Genomic DNA, 26,510 nt, shown 5'->3' on the forward strand with positions numbered 1-26,510 from the left:
CCTGCTTCTGCCTTAAAGTACCTATACATACTCTTCCATTTTTCACTAAAATTTGTATGACCACCAATTATGCTTGCCATCATGTTATCCTCAGCTGACTTCTTTGCTAGATTCAATTTCCTAGTAAGTTCCTTCAATTTCTCCTTACTTCCATAACCATTTCTAACTCTATTTCTTTACAGTCTGCACCTCCTTAGTCTCTGTACTTCTCTGTTATAATATAGTGGATCCTTACCATTCCTTACCACCTTTAAAGGTACAAACCTATTATCACATTCCTCAACAATTGCTTTAAACCCATCCCAGAGTCCGTTTACATTTTTATTTACCGTTTTCCAGCGTTCATAGTTACTTTTAAAAAACTCCCTCATGCCTGTTTTATCAGCCATATGGTAATGCCTAATAGTCCTAATTTTAATACCTTCCTTTCACATTTATTTTTAACAACGACAAAAACAGCTTTGTGATCACTAATACCATCTATTACTTTGGTTTCTCTATAGAGCTCATCTGGTTTTATCAGCACCACATCCAAAATATTCTTCCTTTCCATATCATTTCCAACATACCTGATTATCTTATCAAATAATTCTGAATCAGCGTCAGCACTACCCTTTCCCAGTCTGTACACTCCAAAGACATCAAGTTGCCTATTATGTTTCGAGAAGAGCCTTACACCCAGAATTTCATGTTTTTCATCCTTAATTTTTTCGTAGCGTACACATTCCTCTTTCACCAGAATGAATACTCCCCCTCCTACTATTCCTATCCTATCTCTACGATACACACTCCAGTTCCGTGAGAATATCTCTGCATCCATTATATCATTTCTCAGCCATGATTCAACTCCTATTACAATATCTGGCAAGTATATATCTATTAAATTACTTAACTCGATTCCTTTGTTTACAATGCTTCTACAGTTCAGCACTAACATTTTTATGTCATCCCTACTTGATTTCCAGTTCCCTGTTCGCTTAACACCGCTCCCTAGGCCACCCCATTTCCCTGAATGTACCTGCCTATAACCCTTCTAAACAAGTTTCCTAACTTATATGTACCACTGCGGTTTAAGTGAAGGCCATCTGGGCGCAGATCCCTGTCTGCTACCCACCCATTAGGATCTAGAAATCTCACTCTCAGTTTCCCCACATACCAACTCCATAGTCTGATTTAAATCCCCAATCACCTTCCAGTCAGTATCCCTTCTACAGAGTATTCCAATGATAACAATCTCCGCTTCCTTAAACTTTATCCGTGCTGCATTTACCAGATCCCACACATCCCAACCATGTTGGTACTTATACCTGCTTGCCTTACGTTATTAGTACCAACGTGAAACACTACCACCTTCTCCTTTCCCCTCTTCCTTCTCTTCTATTTTCCTCAACATCTGCTTCAACCTAACTCCTGGAAAACACTCCACCCTGGTTCCCTTTCCTCCTCACACTTTCCCCAGATGTCTAACGATAGAATCCCCCATGACCAGAGCCTCAACCCTACCCACCTCATTTGATCCCCTCCCCTCCTGGTCAGCCCTATCTTCTCTCACTGCTGCAGAAGCTACTTCCTCCTCCCTTTTCTCCCTCCCATGACCCTGTTCCACCTGTGTTTTCCTTTCCACTACACTACATTTCCCTTTCCTACCTGTTCCCTTCCTCCTACTTCCACACATCTCAGCAACAGTTCCCTGTTCCTCATCTTCCCTCTGTTGTTCTACCTGCAGTGACTTGTACCGATTTCTAACAGACACCTGTCCTGAATTCTGATCCTGAATAGAGCCCTTAGCCTGCAATCTCCTTCCCCTTAAAATATTAGACCACTTGTCTTCTACAATTCCCCCATTTCCTTCCCATCCCTCCTTTACACCTACTGTATCCTGTACATTATTTGAATGAGGTCTACTTTCCTTCCTGTCCTCTGAGAGAATCCTAATTATCTCCCTCAAACTCTCCAACTCCTCCCTCATACTCCTTAATGCCTGGCCACGCCCACAGTTCCTAAAGTTGCACTGCTTAGCCATTATTTACGGAATAATGGGAAGAAAAGGAAAAATAAAATACTTATTCTGTGCAAATAAATATGAAAGGAAAGAAATATTCCCTATAAAAATGAAAGGAAAGAAATATTGTCTAGGATAGTTCACAAAAATCACACAACAAGGTAATCAATATAAGCTACTACTACACTACAATACTACCGGTACTTAGTTGTACGAATTGTTTTTCTACAACACCCTAACAGAATAAAAATTGCTGTTAATTACTGACAACCGTAAGTAATACACAAGAATTAGGTCTACACAATTCTAAACTGCAGTATGCCCTAATTACAGCAACTGAATTCTAGCTACACCAGCATGCTGAAAATGGGATCGGAATTCTAGTCACAGAATGAACAATGAAAGACTGACCAAAATAATTCTCAACCTTGCCTTCGCACTGAAAGTCAACAACAATCGGCTAACTGAAAGTGAAAGAGACCTCCAGAATACAGAACACAGGAATAACTGTGTAGAACATTAGTAGATTGTAGACAAACCCAAAACTAGAACCAACAAAGAACACATCAACAATAATTTGAGACAAGAAGAAAGCAATCACATCAGCCTAATAAGTTCAACTTAGCATAATCATGTAAAAACAAAAAAGAAATTAGCTCTCCCCGTGGGAATCACTGATGAAGTGTCAGCCGCCAGACAAAAGGATCATACGTAATGGGATTTCTGACGAGCGCAAAAAAGACCATTTGGCATTGCACCTCAAGGGATCTGCATTCAATCTTGTGAATCCATTTCATACAGATACTCACCGCAACCGTCTTCTCTGGTCCATGGTCAACAGCGCTTTCTGATTTCTTAGATTTACTTTCTTCACGTTTTCTTCGAGTACCATCAGTTTTCTTAGAATCAGATTCAGTTTTCCCTTGCTCAATGATCTCCATTTTCTGGTTCACTGAAACACTCACTGGAGAGTAATGCTTACGAGATTGGTCATCCTGAAACAAAATTATTAGCATTAATTATAATCTAAAACTGGCAGAGGGGAAAGGAATTAACTGGAAATCATGAAGACATTGAAAGTTTAATTTGAGTTTTTTCATCTCCGTTCGGTAAAGTCAGTGAACACACTGGACCGATTGCAGAAATGGTGTTTAGACAATGTCTGCGGTTAACAATGCCTAAGTATGGCTGTCGCATTGCAGAGACGTTATTTATCACCTAGACATTATCTAAAACCAATGTTCAACCGGTCATGTTTAAACACTACCGAGAGCACTGTTTAACCTCAAATCAGAGGAGTGAATCACAATCCGAGGTTATTTATCATGAAACATGTAATTTGTATTATTATGTTGAGACGATTCCAGGAAGAAAGGTTAGTCCGACGGCCTCTCTGTGGGCCCACTGCTATATCGCAGCAATTCATTTGACATGAAAGGGAAAATAGAACTTAAAATAAGGTTTCGCTTTTCAAGAGACTTGTTTCTTGAGACTGACAAACGGACAGTCCGGTAACTGTCAACTTGAATACAATTCTTGGCAACCAATATATTTCATTATATATATATATATGGGATAATTTCCATGGAATTATAGGTCACTTTGATTACATAATATCAGAATTAGGGGTCCCGATTGTCAGAGGGCTGTCACATACATCAACCAGGAGGGATTCATTTATATTTACTGTCAAGTAACACACATAATAGAGAAACCTAAAAAGTAGGTTTGCGTGGGTTTTATATATATAAAATCGTATAAGTTTTTGGCAAGTGGTGGTGACGGTGGTAATTACTGTTTAGAGAGGAGGACTGGGGAAGAAGAGCCGTGGCCATAACAACAGCCCTAGTATTTGCCTGGTGTAAAAATAGGGAAACTACGCAAAACAATCTTCAGGGCTGCCGATAATGCGTTTCGAACCTATGATCTCCAGAATGCAACCTACATCTATATGGCCCATACAACACACTCGGTTACACATTACTATTGCTTCACCTTCCCTTCATTGCATTTATGAGTAGATTACACTCACTTTAACAATGCTACGGTGGCGTGTCACTTTAGCGTCAATAATACTGAAAATCCGCAGCCTGTTTCCAGTCAGTTGACTGGGTCAGGAATGAGACGAATGAAGCCCCCATCTAGCGGCAAGGATAGGAATTGTGCCGGCTGCCGAAGCCTGTCACACTCCTCTGGGGCAATGATTAATGAATGACAGATGAAATGAAATGATATTGGGGTGTGTTGCTGAAGTGAATTATGACAGGGAAAACCGGAGTACCCGGAGAAAAACCTGTCGTGCCTCTGCTTTGTCCAGCACAAATCTCACATGGAGTGACCGGGATCTGAGCCATGGAACGCAGCGGTGAGAGGATGGTGCACTGCCCTTGAGCCACGGTAGCCCTTGTCAATAAAATTATGAGATTTAATTTGCACCGAAAGTGATACTCTTATCTGTGGGCAATTCATGGTCATGTCTAGCCATATTTGAGTAATGTGAAGGAAGACAAACAGCTGACTGGCATTCGGCGCGCGCACCGGCGAAATTCATTGGTTGCGACAAGCAAAAAGTTACATGAAAGATACTTCTATCTCCATTTTCAAACCAATATTGAAACTTTAAACGATGTCTACTAAAGATCGGCTGAACATTTTTTATGCAATGGAAGATCGTGCTTGATTTAGACGTAGTTTACGTAGACGTTGTCTAAGGCTTAAAACTAGTCATCATTTCTTTAATCGGCCTACTATTTTTACACATTTAGGCCTACATCATCCTGTCATGACTGGGGTTACTAAAAATTATGAAATTTTAAAAATCAAAAATCTTACTTTTTTTTTTACTTAAATTAAGACTTTTTATTTAAATCAGATTTAAATAAAATATTCTAAATGCCATTTTTATTCAATTACAGCAAATTCATACTTACACATGGCAAATTCTCTATGGCAGAATTGAAGATGATTTCGGAGGTGAAAAGGAAGGTAACAAGACCAAGATGTATAAGTCAATCATGTGAGTCCACTAGGGCACAGAAGGGCAATTGACAAAAGAACATTCTATTTCAAGTTCCACTTCACTTCCATGAGATTCGCTTGAACATAAAACTACAAACGCTGCACGAACATTATCATTCAAGTTCTGTATTTACATAATATTATCCACTGCCAAAGGACAGCACACACCAAATCCAGCACAGCACTGTAAATCTATTTCTCCATGAAGATTCCAACAGTTGGTGAAATCAAGGGACCTTAATAATAAAATATGAATATTGCCACCATTAGTTTGTGCAAAAATATTTTAGTTGTTCAGTCTTCATTCATTCATTCATTCATTCATTCATGTTTTTAATGTCTGGGATGCACTTTAAATAGAACAAACTAATTTTAATATGTATGACATACTTGAACTAAGAATTCATCAGTCCTTTTTTATACCTTGCTCAATTGTGAAATGTTATAGCTGATGATGAAACATGAACCACATTATGTACAATAATCTAGGAGATGTCCGGCTCCACAGCTAAATGGTTAGCGTGTTGGCCTTTGGTCACATGGGTCCCAGGTTTGATTCCCGACAGGATAGGGAATTTTAACCATAATTGGTTAGATTTCCATGGCACGGGGGCTGGGTGTATGTGTCGTCTTCATCATCATTTCACCCTCATCACAACGCGCAGGTCGCCTCTGCGCGTCAAATCAAAAGAGCTGCATCGGGCGAGCCGAACTTGATATCGGACACTCCCGCCACAAAAATCCATATGCCATTTCATTTCATCTAACAGATTTTTATACATGTACAGCGAGTATATTTTAAGACTTCACTTTAGTTCACAGGCCGCAGGAATACCCAAGCGAGTGCCATATGGCTTGTGTCAACCTTGCGGTGGTAAGTCTTGACAGCTGATGCAGCAGTTCCCTTGTAACTACTGGACTTTTAATGTGTTGTGAGGTTATTATCGTGATGGTTAAGTATTCTACAGCACAGATGATATTTTGTACAAGAAGAAGAAACCAGTTAATCAATCAATCACTACTGATCTGCATTTAGGGCAGTCGCCCAGGTGGCAGATTCCCTATCTGTTGTTTTCCTAGCCTTTTCTTAAATGATCGCAAAGAAATTGGAAATTTATTGAACATCTCCTTTGGTAAGTTATTCCAATCACTAACTCGCCTACCTATAAAGGAATATTTGCCCCCAATTTTTCCTCTTGAATTCCAGGTTTATCTTCATATTGTGATCTTACCCACTTTTGAAGACATCACTCAAACATACTGTATTCGTCTACTGATGTCATTCCATGCCATCTCTCCACTGATAGCTCGGAACACACCACTTAATACCAATATAAAAGGTCCGTTATTGGACATTATAAATTTTCCAGCTAACTCATTCCTGGTTGCCAGTGTATTGCTCCTGTGTGCTACGTTGGGCTCATTAGTTGGTACATAGCATACCCACCAAGATGCACGGCTAGTGCATACCGTGGAGGCCACTGTGTAGGCTACTTGGAGCCACCGGTAGTGCTAATGCACCTCATTTGATCCCCTCCCCTCCTGGTCAGCCCTATCTTCTCTCACTGCTGCAGAAGCTACTTCCTCCTCCTTTTCTCCCTCCCATGACCCTGTTCCACCTGTCTTTTCCTATCCACTACTCTATATTTTCCTTTCCTTCCTTTTCCCTTCCTCCTACTTCCACACATCTCAGCAACAGTTCCCTGTTCCTCATCTTCCCTCGGTTGTTCTACCTGCAGTGCTCGTACCGATTTCTCACAGACACCTGTCCTGAATTCTGATCCTGAATAGAGCCCTTAGCCTGCAATCTCCTTCCCCTTAGAACATTAGACCACCTGTCTTCTACAACTCCCCCCTTTCCTTCCCATCCCTCTTTTACACCTACTGCATCCTGTATATTTTTTGAGGGATGCCTACTTTCCTTCCTGTCCCCTGAGAGAATCCTAATTATCTCCCTCAAACACTCCAACTCCTCCCTCATACTCCTTAATGCCTGGCCACACGCACAGTTCCTACACTTGCACTCCTTAGCCATTCTTTACAGAATAATGAGAAGAAAAGGAAAAATAAAATAACTTGTTCTGTGCAAAATAAAAATGAAAGGAAAGAAATATTATCTATGATAGTTCACAAAGATCACACAACAAAAAGGTAATTAATAAGTTATAAGTAAGAGTTTTTTTTTTTTAGCATTTGCGATAAATGTGAAATATGTCGAAACTTTGTCAGTGTATGTGCCTTCATCTTATATGACCTGTACGAGTGGTTTTTAGCGATTTCGAATTAGCGATAAAATGTGAAATTGATTCAAACTGCGAAATTATACAATTTATGCGAAATAGATGCGAAACTCGCAGTTTTATACGAAATAAAAATATATCTTTTTAAAAACGATGCATTTTTCTTCAAAATAAGATATATGTTGTTATTTATTTCAGGAGAAATAATTATTACGGCGCCCATTGCAATCTTAAAGCGGTAACATGCTTTGACGGACACGTCCATCCTGCTGCACGGAATATTTATAAGTTCATTATCGCAATTAGCTGGTCAGAGAGATTTATTCTCTCTGTTTTGCAGCCTACCCGATTGATGTCAGACGATACCTGAAGCTATTTTCTCTGTGTAAATAGTAACTCTCAGCTGAAATACGGAAAATAAAAAGCACCTCATTTTGCCGCTCGTTGTAAACAATCATGGCGGCATCCAAGCGCGGCATGGATGAGTTTATTCGTAAGTGGTTTGAAAATAGTGATGTTGAAATTGGAAATGATTCTCTGGAGAGTGAAAATACTTCATCTTCTTCAACTGACAGTGATGAAAGTGATTCCGATTTCAGTTCTGAGATAATAGTGCCAATTGAAACTACGTGACAAAACCAGAATGCAACAAGAACGAGTGAGAAGTCTAGGTTATTTTTTTTGCTTTACGTCGCACCGACACAGATAGGTCTTACGACGACGATGGGATAGAAAATGCCTAGGAATAGGAAGGAAGTGGCCGTGGCCTGAGTGTGAAAATGGGAAACCGCAGAAAACTATCTTCAGGACTACCGACAGTGGGATTCGAACCCACTATCTCCCGGATGCGAGCTCACAGCTGCGCGCTCCTAATCGCATGGCCAACTCGCCCAGTGAGAAGTATAGTAAAATGATACTTGGAATTATGATCTTGTTGACAATAATCCTCTTTCTGTAACATGTAAACCAGTTTTTGAAATTCATTCTATAGTGGGGAAGGGGTTGGGTAATAATCCGAAAAAATGGACGTAGGGAATGAATTTCTAACCCCACAGTTCTGGGATCACGTTACTAAGGAAACCAATGCCTATGCCTCTACATTTCTTGCTAATTTATCTGCTTCCCTTGAAACCAGTAATACTTACGGACAAAAACATTGGTTTCCTGAGACGAGCTAAAAGCTCACTTTGCTTTGTGTATTCTTATGCAGCCTATGTGATTAATCAAATTTATGTTAAAGTGATGAAAAAATAAATTGTATTAAAGGGAATATTTCCTTTCACAAGTAAGCCAAAGGGTTAAATCATTCAATGTGTGGAATTCCTTTCACTGGCTAAAGAGCACTGCAAGGAACAATCTATCAAACAGCAAATACACTTTCAAACACCACGTTCATTCTCTTTGTGTGTTGACCCTTGATCATAGTCGGTTATTCTTGACATTGGTGTTGAGTAGTAGTTCTGTTTAAAAGTACGGTAGCGATTTATTTTATTGTCTGGTAGCCATGGGTAGAAGCAAAGTGACGAAAGTCACAAATCGGGACATCTTTATGTAAGCGATACAGATGGCCTATATTGATGTGCCGACTCTGCAATCAAAGACTTGAAGAATTTAAAAAAAAAAAATGTTTTGCAGTCCTTCCTTTGCCTTGGCAGCACTTCTGTCCATTTGGGCCTCTACGAACATTGTCGATGTAGAGTTGTTTTTAGCAACATAATTGTAACTGATAAGCGGCCTCAAATGAAGAAGGACACCTTTTAAGCAATTGGCATGTTGTACTTTAATCATCATTGGAATTCCTCTTCCTTGTAGGTGTGTTGTACTGTGATAAATAAATACGTTCAGAATAGTACTTTTCACTTTGAAATTGTTTGTAAATTTGAAAATAAGCATATTCCTGTGTGTGTGTTAATACTTCTTGCAGTCTTATGTTGATGTTTTTCTTATTTTCCATAGTGAATTCAAAACTGCATGCCGAGCAATGTGTGATTAAACAGTATGATTTAACTCCCAACTGTTGTGTGTGCAGTTTAGCAAATTATGCCTATTTTTAACCAATTTGCTACAAAACGCTAAATTTGAAAATCAAAACGCTAAATCCCTGATTTTTAAATGCTATAAACCACGAACTCTAGTTATAACCTACTACTACTACTACTACACTACAATACTACTTAAAGGGTGCCTTCGAAAATTTCTTAAGACAGTTTCCTGGTTCTACAGTACAATCAAAACATTACGTGCAAAAATTCATTCACAAGTGACGTAGTATTGATTCCATTCCTGATAAGAAAAAACAGTGAAGGAGAACAGCTCTTACAAAGGAGAGTCCACAATGGTATAGTAGATATAAACTTTTGTTTCATGAGTACCGTAACGAAGCATGGTTTCATTTAAATGGACAAGTCAATTCACAGAACAACAGGATCTGGGATACAGAGAACCCACACATTTTACAGCCGAGACCTCTGCACAATGTGAAGGTGGGTATACTGTTCACTATTAGTGCACGACAAATTATCAATCCATTTTTTTTTTTTTTTTTTTTTTTTTTTCACGACACGCTTACTTCCGCCTGTTATATTCACAATATTCTCGAACCACTTTTTGCTGAACTGACTGAAGAAGAAAAAGGTACACCTATTCCCAGCAAAATGGAGAGACAGCATATACAACGCATAGCTTTATACGATCATTGCAGGTAGTGTTTGATAATAATCAGATCATTAGTAAATGTTAATGCCCCCCCACCCCTCATTCGCCTGATTTAAGCACCTACGACTGTCATCTATGGGGAAAACTCAAAGGAAACGTTTATAGGAATAATCGTCCAACTGCATAAGAATTAAAAATTTGTGCCCTTTCTGGTGTTCCATCAGTATTCATCAACTGCAAGTATGTTCCAAAATCTCATTACAAAATGTGAAGCTTGCATCACAGGTTAAGGAGATCACTTTTAACATCTTCTGTAAACACTGGTGAGTTCAGTTTAATTCAGCTTCTACAGGCGTAATGATGCCACTTTGAGACGATTACGTCCACTTGCCATTGCGCTTGCAGTCACAACTTCTTTGTGTCCTATGCCTCAGTACACTGCTATGAATTCTTAAATTATACTTCCTATATAACAGGATCTGAAGGAAATTGGCCTTACACCAGAAGACACCACAGATAAGATTTTAAAAAACTTAAAATCCAGGACAAACTTCCGCTTCACACTCGCAAGAAAGAAACTCAAAACACTAATATTTTTCAATACCAAAAAGGGCACAAAGATTGAAATACATGAAAAAGTACTGAAAGGACCGTATGGCTCAAACAGCTCTTTCAGAGAGACTTTGGATAATGGACTGACTGAAGTGATTCTATGCAGTCCTAAGATTGAAAGCAGAAGAAGATACGTTAGTGAACAGGTGGACACAGATTATTTTTCTTTTGCCAGAGAATAGAGGATTGTGGCAGCATTTAGTAAATTCACAGAAGCTTGCTGACTGAACACTGAAAGGCATAACAGTCTATAATGAAGGTGACATAAAGCTGTTGGCTGGAACACGCTGGTTCCAAGTGGCTCAAGACCGAAGACGATGGAAGCACATGGAAGAGGCCTATATCCAGCAGTGGATTGAAATAGGCTAGAAAAGAAGAAGAAGAAGAAGAAGAATAACGAGCGACTCTGCGTATATTTATTGCAATGATGTAGACGATGTATTTCACACAGTTTTTTGTATGTTATCATTGGTCAACTCGGAGAAGATGTTTACATACCGAGCGAGCGAGCAAGCAAGCAAGCAAGCCAACTGGACATGATCAATTACATTGGATAATGGCTTACCAATTCAATACCCTGAATGCAAGGACTCGTCATCGTAAAAGGTCCAATAGAATGATTCTGCTGCGGCGAAATCTTAAGGTTCTGCAAGATACAATGAAACAACAACTGTCAGAAGTTACAATACTTCAGGAATGGATAATTTGCAGTAGGAGAAAGATAAATTATACCCACTGCACTTTCCGAATATTCATTCCAGCACGTCAGCTGTCCCAAGGTCCAACTGATTTTTAGTGTGTCAGCAGTGGTGGTGGTGGCATCATGAGGAAAGCAGTCAACTGAAAGAAAAATTTCTTCAATAATGTTTATGCTCCCATGAAGTTGCAAAGTTTACTTACAGACAGAACACAATAGTAAAATAACAACAGAAATGTATTCACACAGAAAAATTATTTCACAGAGGGACTGTAATACCAGAATCCCTCCATCATATGAGAAGTCATTCTCAGTAATGACCACATTCCAACAGTCTGGTAAACAAATCTCACAATTCCAATTTCCAAAAATAAAAAAGGCAATGAGCTCCAATTATCAATGCATCCATCTTGTCATACACAATTAAAATATTTTAAAGAGGTTCTCAATAAGTGTTACTATAAAATTATACAGCATAGCCAGAATCAAAACATGACATATGATTTCTTGTATCTGGCAAAGTTAGGGACACGTCTTACACTTAACAAGGATATGGAATAACATATCTCTACTGTTCAACAACTCACTGAAAAACAGTGGTAGAAAAGGAAACCTCTGCATGTGCATTCACATCTCTCACTAATTTGATATGCTTTGAGTGATCAAGGCGTACCTGCGCAGTCCACTAACTGGATGCATATTCTCTAACACCAGAAGTCGATTGAGGCATATAGCTGGTGTTCTCCATTACTTTATCGCTCTCAAATGAGATTTTTTTTTTTTTTTTTACGTAAATAAATATCACACGATACACGTTCACTTTCTTGTATAAACTACTTTATTGTCACTCTAAGTCAAAACACACAATTACATACCATAGCAAGTGACACTACAACACTTAACAGTGGAGTACCCTGAAGTCGATTTTGATAAGTACAGATATCAACAACACTGACTCGCGCACTATAAGATACATTCTTTTGAACTGACTCCACACGGAGGGGGGTCAAGGTAATGCCTTCAATTCCGACGTATGCACCTTCGTCGGCAGTGTAGTCTTCACGAGATACACACTATTTCCCAACTTCTTATCCACCTTGAAAGGTCCAAGCCACTTTGCAGCCATCCTAGCGTCGAACTTCTGAAGCTTGTTGCTGAGGGGATGGTTTCCACGAAGAACTAGAGTTCCAGGTCTGAACTCTGTTTCCTCTGGTGCATCGTTGTTCTCGGCTTCTCTCCTTGAACGTTCTTCAGATGATTCTGCTGCTGGTTCCATGTATGCCAGGTATCAGGATCCTCTGGTTCCTCTCACTGTCCATGGATAAAATTCTACTCGCCAGTTCTCTTCAATGGACGTTCAAGGAAAAGTTCAGCAGGTGAGAAACCCGTGATGCGGTTAACCTGCTGCCTGATGGCCAGAAGGGACTCGTGTAGGTGTTGGTCCCATTTGGTATGTTCTCTGTCGACGAAGTGAATCCAAAGCATCTTCTTTAGCTCCTGGCTTCTCCGTTCAGTGAGATTCGCCTGCGGATGATAGATCGGTGTAGTCCAGTGTACAATTCCCCACTCCGACAGAGCTTGCCACCACTGTCTCGTGGTGAAGTGACTGCCATTGTGCGCAAGTAGACACGGAAGATACCCATACCGACTGAAGACTTTCATCCTTAAGAGTTGTACGATATGTCCCGATGTAGCTTCAGGGATGGCAAATGCTTCCACCCATCTGGTGAATAGATCAGTCACCACAAGGATATCCATCTTTCCCCGAGATGTCCTACGATAGGGTCCCATAAGGTCAAGGGCGAGAACCTCCCAAGGCTGATGCGGTCTGCGTCCTCTCATGCTGATACTCGCCTTCTGGTTGTTCGCCTTAATGCAAGCACAGATTGCACAGGCTTGAACATAGTTCTTGATGTCCTGATGCATGTGCACCCAGAAGAAATGTCGCCAAATCGAAGAATAGGTTTCCTCTTGGCCAAGATGACCGGCTTCTGGATTATCATGGTATTTTCCCAAAATCTTTGCAGTTTGCGACCTCGGAATTACGATGACCAGGAAGATCCAGGCAGGTGGGAAGTATACTTAAGTATACAGTCTTGCAGTCGAAAGTTCTTGTAGCACTTTTTAAACTGAGCTGGGACAGATCGACAATCAGTGTTGCATTTGCTGATCCAGGATGCCATTCTGTTACAGGACATGTCCTCAGTCTGCCACTTCCTTATTAAATCTTAATCGATCTCATCATTATGTCCTCGCCGGATAGCGAAAAGCACAGGGTCAGTTTGAGACTTCTTAGTTGGCCCAAGAATATCTCTCTCTGGTAAGTTCGTGGTTGATTTCTGTCCGTCCTCAGGATTTCTTGATAGACTGACAGCAGCTTGATTGGCTACGCCTGGAACATGACAAATATCAAAATAAAAATCGGCAAGGATCAAGGCCCATCGCATCGGTTTGGACTTTGTTCCAGAAACTTGATTCAACCACTGAAGTGCAGAGTTGTCTGTAAAGAGTCTGAACTTCCTTCCAGATATCCTCTGAACTTCCTGACAGCCCATACAACCGCTAATGCCCCCTCCTCGGCTGGACAATAGTTTATCTTGGGAGCAGAGAGTTTCCTACTGGCATACTCAATTATATTCTTGCCTCTTCCTTCTCTCTCATGGAAGAGTACAGCCCCAAGACCAATGTCACTCGCATCCATCTGCAAGCAGACCTCTTGGCTTGTATCCAGATAAGCTAGACTTGGAGCTGTTTCTTCCCTTTGGGTCCATTTAAATGGTAAGTTTTTATTGAAGAGGTCGGTTAGCGGAGCAGCTTTCATTTCCAAGAGTGGTACAAAGCTACAGTACCACCCACAGACGCCTAAAAATTGACGTACCTTCCATTTCGTAGAAGGCCTTTCCTGTTCCTCAATGGCCCTATACTTCTTAGTTTGTCTCTCCAAGCCCTTGTCCGTCAATACATGACCTAGGTACTCAAGTGAGTATAATGCGAAATGACCAGGAATGAGTTAGCTGGAAAATTTATAATGTCCAATAACGGACCATTTATATTGGTATTATAAATTTACTCATTCAGGGCAAATATTTCAGATTCCCCATGGGAGTCAAAATCTATATCATCTGATAGCCAAGCAGGCATCAATTTTTGGTAAAGAGACAAAGTCTCTCATAGTGCATTGGCACTGCCGGTGGCTCCAAGTAGCCTATGCAGTGGCCTCCATGGTATGCACTAGCCAGTGTCTTGGTAGGTGTGCTAGGTACCAACTGATGAGCCCAACCTAGCACACGAGGGTGAAACGCTGGCAACCAGGAATGAGTTAGCTGGAAAATTTATAATGTCCAATAACGGACCATTTATATTGGTATTATAAATATACTCATTCGGGGCAAATATTTCAGATTCCTCATGGGTAGAAGCATGATTTTTTCGCATTAATTTTTGAATGATTTCGCGAGAAGGATACTAATTTTCACGTTATTTCGCGAAATAGATATTGCCGTATCGCTTTAATTTCGCTTTAATGAAATTCCAAAATTAATCATTAAAGATTTCATTACTATCACTGATCATTGATGGTGGACATTTAATTGATAGACTGTAGATACTTTTGAAGCCATTTCTGGACTGCAAGGTCGTCTACCTTCTCCAGTGGAATGTTGGCTTTGAGTAGCATCACTGTTTTTTCGTGAATAAATTCTATTTTTTCACTCTTAGCTTTCTTTTGCATATCCAATGAGAGTTCTATTGCTGCCTGCTGTTTCACTGTTGAAGTGCTAAATTTATGTTCTGAATGTTCCTTATTTTTAAAACAATGTTTTGAGACAGTATCTTTTTTCTCCCACTCGATATGAACATTACAAAATATTGCTTTCCGAAATGAATAAACCTTCACTCGCAAACTGTTTAGCTTTGCTGTGCACCGTAACACTTGCCGAGCGACCCATCTTCGCTACTGTCTGTGATCACTTTCTTAATTTCACCTGACCACAAAGGTGAAATACACCAGTCAATTGTGCTGCTTGTAGACGTCATTAGGGATTCCAGGATTGCACAATGCCATGAGGAGACAGGCTGAGGTGGGATTACCAGCCACCACAAGAACAACATTCCAAACATTTCGTTTGGCAAGAAGCCTGGAGCCAACCCTTTTTCTTTGATGCCATGTCTTAAAGAGATTTTCCAGAACATTAATGATAACATATTTATTTCCTGTTGATGAATATTTGTTTGCTCTTCCTTTTCTTTTCATACATAATCTTGGAACAAAATGTCAAGTTCGTTAATCACTTCAGGTTTCGCTGCAATATCGCGCTTATCGTGAAATAATTGAATTTTGCTTTAAAATGGCCCTTTCGCTTTAATTCGCGAACATAATATCCATATTTTCTTAACCAGAAATATATGATTCGTAAAGATATCGCAAAATCACTTCAAGATATTTTTTTGTTGTGCTTATCGTTAATGCGAAAAAATCATGCCTCTACCCATGGGAGTCAAAATCTGTTTCATGACAACTCTTCACTCGGCAGGTAAGTCCGTGAATCTTCAACCTCTCTAAGACTCTAGCTAGGTGTTCCAAATGGTCCAAAAACGTCTTTCTGCACACGAGGATGTACCTGGCAAAATTTGCCTCAGTATCCAAACAAGACTTCCTCCATCAGACGCATAAAGGTGGCAGGAGCATTCTTAAGACCAAAGGGCATGACTCTGAATTGATAAGAGTCCTCTTGGGGTGGAAAAAGCAGTCATCGGTCGAGACTGTTCTTGCCAGTAGCCAGAGTTCAAATCGAGGGTACTGAAGACTTTTGCCCCACTCACTTGCTTTATCAGATGTCGGAGATCCAGCATGGGGTAAGTCTTGATATATTCTTGTTATTTACCTGACATAGCTCCACACAAAGTAGGTAATCACCATTTTTATTCTTAGGTAGTACTATTGGAGAAGCCCATCCCGATACTGAAGGTTCTATCAATCCTTGGTCCTCCACTTCCTAGACTTTTTTTTTTTTTTTTTTTTTTTTTTTTTACTATAAATTTTCGTTTATCTGGGTTAAGTGGGTAGAGCCTTTGTTTAACTTGGGCATTATCCTTACAAATTATTTTATGTTTTACCGTTGCGGTAAATCCAGTTCTATCAGTAATGATCTCAGGGAACTTATTCAGCAACTTCTCAAGGCCTTCCTTCTCCTCCACCCTCAACAGCCCTGTTTTCAGTTCGGCCAATACATTGGTTTCTAAAGTTTCCGACTCAAAGATTTTATTTTCTACCCATGCCAACCTAATTTTGTTTTTTTACCAAAGAATATTTCATTGGCTGTATAATCTATCACTACCCCATATTTAGTTACGAGGTTGTGTCCTAATATTATGTCAGGTATCAAATCCTTGACAACCTTTACCGGTATATCTTTGACTTCAGTAGAGCACTTGGCTTGAAGAAAGGTACAACCCTCAATCTTGTAATGTATGTCATGGGTTGTCCCCTTAACTGTTGCAACCTTAGCAGGACAAACAGGTTTTAATAATGTTGCCACATTCATGTTCACAAACGAGTGTGAAGCTTGAGTGTCAAGAATAGTGATAGAAGGCTTGTCATTAATCGTAAAGTTAATAGCCATGTGGGGTGGATTACGTTCACCATCACTATAGATTTGACAAATATGTTCACCTTCTAGCCAGGTGTAATATATCTGGGGCTTCTTCATTCTTCCAGAACCATCCTTGCCCCGACCTGAATGGTCCCAATCTAGTTTTCCAGGCTGTGGTCTTTTAGATGCCCAGTCCGCCCACATCGGTAGCATTCCCGGGGTTCCTCCGCTGTTGAGGTTTTCGTTTTTGAGGCATGGTAACATGTTTCTTCGTTTAATTTTACTAACGATGTGTCGGAGCTCTTCAAATGTCTTTGGTTGCGCAACCTTAACAAGCGATCGAACCTTATCATGTAGCAGTTCAATTATATAAGGGACGCTCGTGTCAACATTTTCTCCCTCACGGACTCTCTTAAAGAGCTGGAGTTTTTTAATTATGAAAGCTCCCGCATTCATTCCACTGGGTTGTGCTTCAGTTAGGAACGTTTTTCGTACTGAAGTTTGAACAGCCTCCAAGTCAAATCTCTGGACGAATTCTTTCTTGAATTCCTCACAGTTGAGGCTGAGCCCTTTAATGTTCTGCCACCAAGCCCCTGCTGACGCTTTTAGTTGCTGGCTGACAATTTGCAAGTATATTTCCATAGGTATATTTGTCCTACCCATAGAGACTCCAATGTCTTTAGAAATGTTTTAGGACACTCCTCGAGCCTCCCATGAAATTCCGGTAGGCTGTCTTTATCATCATAATCTATAAGTTTCATTTCCGTATGGATATTATACACAAATACAATGAGAAGAAGACTTCACCTAATCAATACTTATTTTATTAAATTAAAACTACAGGACCGGTTTCAACCTTTCTAGGTCATCTTCAGTTGGTCACACAATCACATATAACATATCATGCAATCATTAAACATTACTAGATCTAACAAAGAATGTCATACGATGATAACATGTCAAATTATTCTCATGATTGGGGGCAATCGTCAAATTGGAAACTTGGTATTCACTGCCTTTTCATGAATAACATGCATAAAAACACATTCATAAAAGTTTGGATTGTTCATAGGCATGAGTTTTTCTGAAATTAGGTGCTAGCTTTGTAAAAAATGTATGGTAACACAGAAAGAGCATGTGCATTGATCACAATTTGTTAGTCTTATGGAATGTTGGGCTTGTGGGTTGCACTTCCTTGTTTCCTGAACCTTCAGTTGTACACTGATAGAATCTTATTAACCAATGTTAATTTGCCTTAATTTTTAAAACTAATTTTTTTTTTTTGCTAGGGGCTTTTACGTCGCACCGACACAGATAGGTCTTATGGCGACGATGGGATAGGAAAGGCCTAGGAGTTGGAAGGAAGCGGCCGTGGCCTTAATTAAGGTACAGCCCCAGCATTTGCCTGGTGTGAAAATGGGAAACCACGGAAAACCATCTACAGGGCTGCCAATAGTGGGATTCGAACCTACTATCTCCCGGATGCAAGCTCACAGCCGCGCGCCTCTACGCGCACGGCCAACTCGCCCGGTTTAAAACTAATTAGTTCTGTCCTTGAAGTCTCAGCCACTTTCTTACATTGTACATAACCTCTCTTGGACATCTTACGCTTGTTCAATTTAGATGTGACTCGACTTATTTTCTTTAATTCCAGGTGGAACATAGGCCCTCGACGAAATTTCTCCAGCTTGTTCTATCTGATACCAATGCTTTCACCTCCCTCCATGTCTTGTTAACTCCAGCAATCTCCTTGTCTATGGTTCTCTTCCAGGTAATCCTCGGTCTGCCTTGCCTGCGACTGCCTTGTGGATTCCAACTCAATGCCTGCCTTGTGATACTTTCTTGTGGTCTTCTCAGGGTGTGCCCAATCTATCTCCATTTTCTCATCATTATCTATTCCTGTATGGGGCTTTGACTTGTGGCCTCCCAAAGGTCTTTGGCCACCATATTCTCATAATGTACCTCAAACACAGATTTATAGTCTGTAACCTTGTGGTAATATCTTTGGTCACTTTCCAGGTCTCACTTCCATACAGTAACACAGATTTAACATTTCAGTTGACAATTTAGTTGTACATACTCTTAAAACAATAACCACCACCACCTCTTCGACTCATTCTTTCTACTTATTTTCATTTGTGATAGGCTTGTATGTTCTTTAAATTAAGATACCAAGATATTTTGGAAATATTCACAAAATTCTCAACTATTACACAATTTTTCATGCATACAGGCCTAGTAAATTTTTCTCAAAAATACAATTATTGATATTGATAGATTTGATGTAGACAAAATGAATAACATAGTGGTAGAGTTCATCACGTCATGGTCCCGAGTTATACTAATTTTACCGAGCTCGATAGCTGCTGTCGCTTAAGTGTGGCCAGTATCCAGTATTCGGGAGATAGTGGGTTACAAAGTTGTTCTTCCTCTTAAAACAATTACCACCACCAGCACTTAATTTTACAGAACAATGGCAGGACTGGCAACCCTCTTGGCAGCCCTGAAGATGGTTTTCCAAGCAAATCCTGGGGCTGTATCTTAATTAAGGCCACGGCTGCTTCCTTCCCACTCCTAGCCCTTTTCTGTCCCATCGTCGCCATAAGACCTATCTGTGTCGGTGTGATGTAAAGCAACTTGTAAATATATACTGTATATATATATATATATATATATATACTAATTTTACACGTTACCACAAAAAGGGGCTGCTCACTATTGTGCTACCTGACCTAAATAGTATATCCAAATAGCTTTCAAGACCTTTCTTTTTTTTTCCAAATCAATTCTTCTTCATCCATTCCCTTTTCCCATTATTATTATTATTATTATTATTATTATTATTATTATTATTATTATTATTACAGCCCGTTACTTCAGGCATTTAATATTGCTAAAATAGGCAGGCAAATAAGCACTTAATATTTAGGAAATAGGCAGTAAAATAATTAAAATAGGCATTCATGACAAAAATAGCACTAAAATAATAAAGATGCTTTAATGTAAGCTACGTAACACACACCTACATCACATTTTAGTATTTAATCCTATATCCTCCTATAGGCGGGGATGATAGAATAATGTCAACGGTATCCCCTGTGTGTCATAAGAGGAGACAACTAAAAGGGGGACCAGGCATCTCAACTTGGGAGTGTGGGTTGGCGACCATGGTTCCCCCAGCTGAATCTGGCATCGCTTCCACTTACTTGCATCGGGGTCCTCGCTCTTACCTTTCCTGTCCAACCTCCCTTGGTCAACTACTGTTCTTTTCCGACCCAGACAGTATTAGATTTGCAAGTCTTTCGTTTTCACGTTTTGAAGTATGGGAACGCTTCCATTTTCCTTCTGATTACTTTTATCAGAGGATGGTTCCCAAGTTGTTCTTCCTCTTAAAACAATAATCACCACCAGCACTTAATTTTACATAATGACGGGACCTGGCAACCCTCTCAACCGTTTGCTTGTGGAGTTTTCAGTAGAGATTTGCGTAATATGAAAATATAATTTATGTAAATGTTATTTTTTAACTATTATGTTAAAATGAAATTTTTAATTATTAATACAGAAAATTGTATTTATATATTTTCTCTTTCCATTGATTAATTTTAATACATAAATAACAGCAGAAAGTATCCACAGCAACTTTAAAAAGGCCAAAAAAAAAAAAAAAAAAAAAAAAAAAAAAAAAAAAAAAAAAAAAAAAAAAAAAAAGCACTGAACTTTCAAAAAGGCTACAGAAGCTAAAACAGGCAAAAAAGGCAAAATAATAACTGGTACTGCCATTCCCAAACGTACGGAAATATGTTTGTCTCTATCTGACACTTCAATATACCCAGCCAGATAAAAAAAAGGCATTTTGTCTACCTTCTGGGCTCTAATTATTTTTATTGCTAGTTTTGATAATTTTGAAATTATTGAAGAAAGTCTGGAATACAACCTCTCGGCACACACAGATTTTTACCCAGGGACCCCATACTGAAACAAAACAACAGACTTGTTCAATATCAAATGCAGAGCCAAACAGAACATGGATACAAAGACCAACATTGCATTTTATGCACTCCATGCAAAGAGTACTGGTACATTCCTTTTCAGCACAACATTACTGATTGTGCGGTACTAGGAGATGATTAATCCCATCAAGACAAATATCACCACCAACACTGCAGTGTTGAATGCTGTATCTTAACATGATGGAGCAGCATCTTTCTAAAGATATTATTTTATATTTCTTGAGGGTATGTCTGGACAATATAGGGACGAAAGTCAAGATGCAAAATATTCTTCCTAGTTTCCTTTATATGTAACCAGAAATTATGAACTGATATATCCAGCAAATGCCTTTGCTGGCAGGACCTAGTGTTTACAGTCCACTATGTCTTCTGGTATGGGCTAGAGCAATTTTGTTACTTTCATTGATCTGTCTCTGTCTTATCCTTGGCTTAGACAATATGAAAGTGACTGAGGTATGAGCGATGCTAGTAATGCCATTCCTTGTGCAGCCAGTCCCTGCTATGAATGGTGTGAAAATGTTGCTCATAGGGTCGGTTGGTGCATGCATTTCAGTGGGCTTGGCAGACTGATATGTAATAGCAACTTCTGGCTCGGTGAGGAAAGCAACGGGAAACTACCTCACTCCTCATTTCCCTAGTATGCCTCTTTAGTGATGCCTAGGCCATCTATGACAGCTGATGGCAGAGCTGTTGAGGATCCAACCAGCCTTAGGGCTGAAGACTGAACATACATACACATCCAGCAACTATGTGAACAGAAACCACTATCAATTCTTTCTACAGATCTTTCCAACAGGGTAATCTCCTGCACAAGCAGCCAACTGACTTGTAATTTCAGTTTTTCTGCTTAAGAATGTCTGGATACTGAAGAACCTAACTCAATGAGGCTTTGGTGACCACAGAGTTATCTGCCCAATGTGTCATCGCAGTTCTCTGCTGTTTTGTACATTTCTAGTGCCTGGGTCTTCATTTCTTTTCAAGGCATAATGAGCTGGACACTAATGTTAGTAACACAAAAGAACGACAATGCTAATGCTAGATGATGTTAATTCTTGCAACAGTGAAGCTTTGTTGTAGAGCCCCATCCTTTTCCTCAGTTGGTTACCTCAGGAGAGTTAGCAGTAGAAAGAAAGAAAATGAAAAAAATGAAATATTAGGGATATTTAAGTTCGGCCTATAGCCTAGCCATACAGTTCCTTAAATTCTGTATTTTCTCCACAGCATACATACCAAAGATTTTTTAATTTTATTTATTTTGAAAGTGCAAAATGCAGCTGCAATGAGCAGTTCTCAAGCTAGCAATGTCAACAGATGAATTAACAAACGTAAACTTCCATAATAAAATGGAACAAACATAAGTGAATAACAATATCAGGTACATACGGATTATTATTATTATTATTTAACTTTAATGGCCACATTGGACCACTTGAGTTGTTCTACGTTCACTTTCTTTTTGTACTGTTTGATTCTTGTGATCTATCTAGTACCTTTTCATTCCTTCCGATTGTAATTTTCTCAATTCGTCTGAAATCGCTATACCCCTTCTATGTATCATTTCTGCTGAAAATTTGCAAGTCTTAAGAATGGTCTGTAATATGTGAAGCCATCTCTTTTCAGTTTCGACTTAGTTAAATTCTAACTTATAACCACGTGGTAACAGTATCAAACCTGCAAAAACAGCAACTTATTTAAAATAGATTGACATGTTTCATTCTTGAAAGAACATCATCAGTTTCTATCAAATCACACTCAAATATTTATGATTATTCTGTTTCAATACTTAGGAACTTGTCTTAATGAAATGAAATGACGTATGGCTTTTAATGCCAGGAGTGTCCAAGGACATGTTCAGCTCGCCAGGTGCAGGTCTTTTGAGCAGACGCCTGTATGCGACCTGCGCGTCGTTATAAGCATTAAATTATAATGAAGACGGCACATACATCCAGCCCCCGTGCCAGCGAAATTAACCAATGATGGTTAAAATTCCTGACCCTGCTGGGAATCGAACCCAGGACGCCTGTAACCAAAGGCCAACGTGTTAACCGCTTAGCCATAGAGCCGGACTTGTCCTGTGTGGGCCATGTAAAAGTAAGGTCTCTTGTCTAAAACTACCAGTTAGGGTTTTGCTCTCATCGGTCTGCCACTGACCATCTGGTCAAACTGGAGAGCCATTCAGGAGGCCTTTCTCCGGAAGGAACACTTACTCGCCTCTACCTCTACCTTTCCGAATAACTTAGCTTTAAGTAGCCGTCTGGATTGTTCAGCCGTAGATGTCTTTATAAGTACGGATCCATCGCGGAGCTTGCGCATCTCGTCGACTTCACCAGCAAGAATTTCTTCGATTGAATTGCTGATCATGAAAGGACATTAATCAAGAAAACTCTTACCATTGACCCTGGAAGCAAACAGGAATCAAGGAAGACGTTCGTCACTTACATAATCCACCGGAACTGGAGTACACCGCTTACATTTCTTACCTATTTTTGATGCCATTTTGTGAAGGGTGCCACCGTTTGAAAAAGAAGAAAGAGTTGAAGATGATGATGATGATGCTTGTTGTTTAAAGGGGCCTAACATTGAGGTCATCGGCCCTTAATGGTACGAAATGAAATAACAAAAAGTACAAATTCATCCACTGACCAAAATAAAATAAAAAATGTCATGAAGAATGAATGGATGGACATGAACCCAACAAAAAACAAACAAAAACAGTGGATCAGACTCAAAAAAAAAGATTGTAAATAATAGTATTATTGACCAAGGGACCACTTATAAAGCACAAGGATGCTTGATGTCTAAAGGGGTGCAAAATCCATGTCTAAGGCCCCACAGAATGGTACATGTCGCGAGTAAAGTAGAACCATGGTATTTGTCATGTTGGGGTACTAATCAAAAGTAGCGAAGACTCACAGTGTTCCACACAAGATGGTACTACTCACAAGTATTGTACTTTGTACAGAGAACGCAGACCTATGGTGTTTCTCACACAATGGCGCCGCTCACAGCCAACACCAACCGATGAGGCTCCTCACCTAAGTGTACTAATCACGGGCGCCGGTATTCCTGTGGTGTTCCTCACATAGTGCGCACCAATCACAGGCAATGCAGACCGACGGTGTCGCTCATATAGCGGTACAACACGCAGGCTACGCCCAGACCCACGGTGTAGCTCACATGAGTACTACGCACGGGTACTGGAAACCCCCAGGCCAGCCTCTTTACTGCTACGAATCACAAACCTATTTCGTACCTAATTTAGTGGTACTACTTGCAAGTACAGGCAACCCATGGTATTCCCCGCATGATGGTATGAATCAAAAGTAGTTTCATGGTTCGAATTCAATCATCCCTTGGTCGCCCCTTTTAGTCACCTCTTACGACAAGCAGGGGATACCGCGGGTGTGTTCTAAAGTGCGTCCCCCACCCGCAGGGGGTAGTGTGTTTGGTCCGCGAGAGGTATTTTATTTCCCTCAAGTCCACCGGCAAGCCGGTTAGGACCCCCCTATCCGCCACCTGGGACACGCCACGTGGGAGTATCACCTCTCCCCCTTCCGTTTATGGTCCCACGAGTACCCGGGATAAGAAGGTTGACCTCTGACAGAGCCCTGACATGCCAAAGGCAAGGCTATATACTCCAGAGGGGCCCGGTATCTGGAGGGAGTCACTAACAACTACTCTCCCAGTAGCCATGCATCACCTCCCCACATTCCAAAACTTGTGATTGGGGGAGGATAAAACCTCCATACTAACCTATTTTACCCGAGGCAGAGGGGTTGGCTAGACAGGAAAAGGAATGAAATTTAAGAAAATCAGAATAGAAGGGTAGAAATAGTAATGAAGAGTAACGAGCACAGACACCTCTCAGGCAACTCGGAGGACAACGAGTTAGTCTGGCCCTACAATGAGGCGAATCCAGCATGGGTAACCATGCGTTGGCACAGCCCTCGGGATCTACAAGCACACAAGCCCCCACACCGACGTCAAGGTCATGGTGTCCCTAGAGAGGGCCAATTTTTCCTACTTTTGTGCTAAACAGTATTTAAATTGATTCTGTCAGAGCAAACTTACAGCTGCTGATTGTTGTCTACAGGGAAAGTAACACTAGCCAATCATCCTCATTGTATCAGATAGCAAAACACTGACACTTTCTTAATATTACATGAATCAGTGGTAGTGTGTTGGCCTCTAGACCTCAGAATCATGGGTTAAAACCCACCAGACGAAGTCAGATTTTTCAAAGTTGGAAAAACTTCCATTTGACATGCTATGTCATACAATGTCAGAATGTAAGACATATTTGGTGTTAAACCCCAAAATAAATTAATGATGTGTTCCTTTCAATATCCTATGCTAGTGGCTTTTACGTTGCACCGACACAGATAGATCTTATGGCGACGATGGGATAGAAAACGGCTAGGAGTTGGAAGGAAGCGGACGTGGCCTTAATTAAGGTACACCCCAGCATTTGTCTGGTGTGAAAATGGGAAACCACAGAAAACCATCTTCAGGCCTGTTGAGAGTGGGATTCGAGCCCACTATCTCCTGGATGAAAGCTCACAGCTGTGCGCCCCTGACAATACGGCCAACTCGACCAGTGCCTTTCTGTCCTATCCGTCCTCCCTTGGTCAACTCTTATTCTTTTCTGACCCTGACAGTGTTGGAACATTCAAAACCAAGGGAGTTTCATTTTCATGCCCTTCGTGGCCCTTCTCTTTCTTTGGCCGATGCCTTCATTTTTTGAAGTGTCGGATCCCTTCCATATTTTCTCTCATATCAGTATTATATAAAGGATGGTTGCCTAGATGTACTTCCTCTTAAAACAATAATCACCACCACCACCTTATATCCACCCTGAATTGTGTATGAGCAAATAACTTCAAGAATAAAGGCATGTCATAACAAGATATGTGATACAAGGCTTCCATCACAAAATATGCGCAAAGACAAAATTCCACAGCCCACCAGATGACTGTGTTTGTACACTGTGTAAGGAAGAATGCGTCTGCTACCATCTGCTAAAGTGCAAAAATAGACACACACAAAAAAAAGTAACAATACAGAAAAATGTAAATTAACACAACAAACTTAATACTCATTTGAGTGCTCCTTATAAATATATATAATTGTGTATGAGCAGCAGGCATCATCATCAGTAAAAGTGGTTTTCCAACATGTCTAGATTCCTGACATAGGTAGATTAATGGCATTTTAAAAGAACTTCAAACAAATAATCTGGATTTCTACATTTATCTAATAATCCAACAGAAGGTGAGAAAAAATTATGTAAATAACTTACCACTAATGTATATTTCAGATCCCTCGAAAAGACTCTTTGGTAGTGTTATATCGCCCAATTCTTTAGCCTGTAATAGAAATACCAGATTTATTTCATATTTCCTTAATGGCACTACAAGTGGCAGTCAATGATACCATTTAATAAAATTTAACAATTACTTATATTATGGTTTACTGTTCTGTATTTCTAACCAGCCAAGCTTAGTCACTATAGTGAAATTAAAATACAATACAGCAGACTGTACTAATACCGGCAAACGTCGTGTGGGAGTGGTTCAAACCGACTTGTCATACTTAACCTACTCTTCCCCAGAAATATAACGAAATTATTTCACCTATCAACTACTATGAATTAAGAACATAACAATATATAATCCAATATAT

General features: G+C 39.9%; 1 protein-coding gene across 2 annotated transcripts in view; it reads right to left on the reverse strand.

Moving 5' to 3' along the window:
* Nucleotides 1-26,510, reverse strand: part of LOC136881133 (transmembrane protein 87A) — a 174,204-nt gene that overhangs the window by 147,456 nt on the left and 238 nt on the right. For both annotated transcript variants that reach the window (XM_067153802.2, XM_067153801.2), the window contains exons 2-5: nt 26,128-26,194; nt 11,264-11,367; nt 11,093-11,173; nt 2,812-2,997 (exon numbers count right to left, since the gene is read on the reverse strand). In XM_067153802.2, the coding sequence (XP_067009903.1) occupies nt 2,812-2,997; nt 11,093-11,173; nt 11,264-11,367; nt 26,128-26,194 (438 nt within the window). The remainder of the gene's footprint in view (nt 1-2,811; nt 2,998-11,092; nt 11,174-11,263; nt 11,368-26,127; nt 26,195-26,510) is intronic.

The sequence above is a fragment of the Anabrus simplex genome, chromosome 9, assembly GCF_040414725.1.
Source record: "Anabrus simplex isolate iqAnaSimp1 chromosome 9, ASM4041472v1, whole genome shotgun sequence".
NCBI lineage: Eukaryota > Metazoa > Arthropoda > Insecta > Orthoptera > Tettigoniidae > Anabrus > Anabrus simplex.